Source organism: Montipora capricornis, chromosome 10, assembly GCF_036669925.1.
Source record: "Montipora capricornis isolate CH-2021 chromosome 10, ASM3666992v2, whole genome shotgun sequence".
Taxonomy (NCBI): Eukaryota; Metazoa; Cnidaria; class Anthozoa; order Scleractinia; family Acroporidae; genus Montipora; species Montipora capricornis.
In genome coordinates this window covers 51,643,220-51,645,719 of record NC_090892.1, presented here as the reverse complement: position 1 = coordinate 51,645,719, position 2,500 = coordinate 51,643,220, and the positions used below count along the sequence as shown (strand labels likewise).

At 38.8% G+C, this 2,500-nt stretch overlaps 1 protein-coding gene across 1 annotated transcript; it reads right to left on the bottom strand.

The window, feature by feature from the left end:
• Positions 1-960: 960 nt before the first annotated feature.
• Positions 961-1,425, bottom strand: LOC138021000 (uncharacterized). The gene has a single exon (XM_068867878.1). The coding sequence runs from the start codon at positions 1,423-1,425 to the stop codon at positions 961-963; it is 465 nt and encodes a 154-aa protein (XP_068723979.1).
• Positions 1,426-2,500: the final 1,075 nt, after the last annotated feature.

Here is a 2,500-nt window from a genome sequence, read left to right as displayed (position 1 = left end):
TTTAATTTTAGACTTCAAGGGCACTTGAAAAGCCCTTAAAAAAAAGGATTTTACGGAAAACTGCTTGAAAACTCCTTGAATTTTTGCATGGGTGAAAATTGTTGAGATTGCATCATGCTAAGTTAAAAGAGACATTTCAAAAACTGAGCGCAAAATTGACTATTAGGGAAACATTAAAACCTAAAATTAAAATGTCCATGCGTGCACTCAGCTTGCAGGATGTGGTAAGGAATATCAATGGAGGCTTTTTCAGCAAAGAAAACACTGGAACACTATGTATGGCATAGAAATCTTCTTATAAAGACTCCTTGAAAACTTGATTTCTTTTTCTTGAAAACTCCTTGAATACTCCTGGAATTTTACAGACAAAATCGAGCACGAACCCTGAACAGATGTAGACTCTTGGGCTACCCACTTCACGTACTCGTTGTTGGATTGCGTTCAGCGCTCATGATGGAGCCAAAAATAAACGATAAGACATCAACACAAAATACACGCCATGCTTTTTTGTTGGATGAAGTAACCGACACGCGCGGTCCTTTATTTTTACAAATAAGCAAGATTTTACAGGACACCCAGTGTAGAGTAACATGAGGTCACCCCGAACACCCCCACTTCACCTCATCTACTATTAAATCTTAATTATGTTTACAAAAGATATATGTTATAAACGTAACAATATAATTACTTGTAACCAAAAATATAACTCTTAAACTTATGAAGCTTTAGTTTTGTTGTTTGCCTTTGTCATAACATCAGCAACCATGTCGGTAGTGGGACAATAATTGATGACTACTTTACCAGTACTTTGCATGGCCGAAGCCAGAAAAAAAATTGCGACTGAGGCAATGTCCATGGTTAAACTCTCCTCGTAGGCACTTAGAGTGTTTTTGATGCCCACATTAAAGACAGCATTGGGATCCTAACTTATTAAAAGAAAATCAGGAAAAACTGAATGACTTAGGCAAGTGCCTCGGATTGCCTCATACTGGCTACGGCCCTACTTTGGACTGTGCCAATTAAGTGGTAACGGACATCAATGTGCTTTGATCTCTGTCGGCTGACAGGGTTTTTTGACAATACAATTGTACCCTGATTATCTTGTAAGATTACAACAGGCTCACACATTTTACGAACATCGTTCACCAATTGAGTAACGTACAATCCTTCTTGCACCGCTGCTGCCAATGCAATATACTCTGCTTCACAGGATGACAAAGCCACTGTTGGTTGCTTCGTGGATTTCCAGGATATAAGAGGACCAGCTCTGTTCAAACTGAAACAGTACCCACTAGTACTACGTCTATCATCTGATGATGAAGCCCAATCAGCATCACTATAGCCTACAAGCGTTAGGCCTTCATCACATTTCGTGCAACACAACTCAAATTCAAGAGTACCCTTTAAATATCTCAACACATGCATCGCTGTAGGCCAGTGCTCCTGAAGTGGCTTATACCGCATTCACACCAAAGCTTAAACACGTTTAAAAGCTGTTTAGTTCAACATGGTTTAAAATTGTTTTCTTGATACAAGTTACTACCTGAAATAATGTAGACTCCAAACTCAACACAACGAGGACACACATTAGAACTTACATGAACCCTCCGTAAATTTCAATCTTTCAGCCTTCCGTTGCTCATTTTTATTTTGTTCAACCTGGTTTAATTAAACGTGTTTAGTTGGTGTGAATCGGGTATTAGACAAGAATTGGGACAACCTAGTAGCAATCCAGCATATGTCTGGCCTAGTGCACGTCATGGCATAAATTAGGCTACCAACAACTTCACGATACCTTCTAGGGTCAGAAGGGGTTTTACTTCCAAAGTCAAGTTTCTGATCTGAGAGTGTGGCCCTTGGCTTACAATTTGTCATTTCAAACCTTTCAAGTACTTTGCTTAGGTAATGCCTTTGATTCATATTCACAAAACCATTCCCTTGTCCAAAGTTAATTCCCAGGAAATATTAAAGTCTTCCCAAGATTTTTCATGTGAAATTTCTCTTGCAGCATTTGCTTAGTGTCACGCATAAGCTCCATGTCACTTGCTGCAACAATGATATCATCCACCCATATAAGCATCATGACCAGTTTACTCCCAATCTGTTTTGTATAAAAACAGTAGTTAGCAGGGCTTTGAACAAAATCATTCTCCACTAAGAAACAGTGTAATACATTGTTCCAATTTCTACCCGACTGTTTCAAACCATACTGGGATTTGTTTAACTTATATACAAGTCACCCATCTGATTAAGAACCTTCAGCTTGGTCAACATATATCTCACAATCAATAGGAGCATTCAAATATGCCGTTTTGACATTCATCTGGTGTAAAATTAAGTCATGCTGTGCTGCTATTTGCAATAAAACACGCACTAATGTGAGATTGGCCGTAGGAGCGAAAGTCTCCTGATAAGCTATGCCTTTCTGTTCACTATAACCCTTGGCAACATATCTAGTTTTGTAGGTCTTAGCACCATCAGAACCCTCTTTGATAGTGTA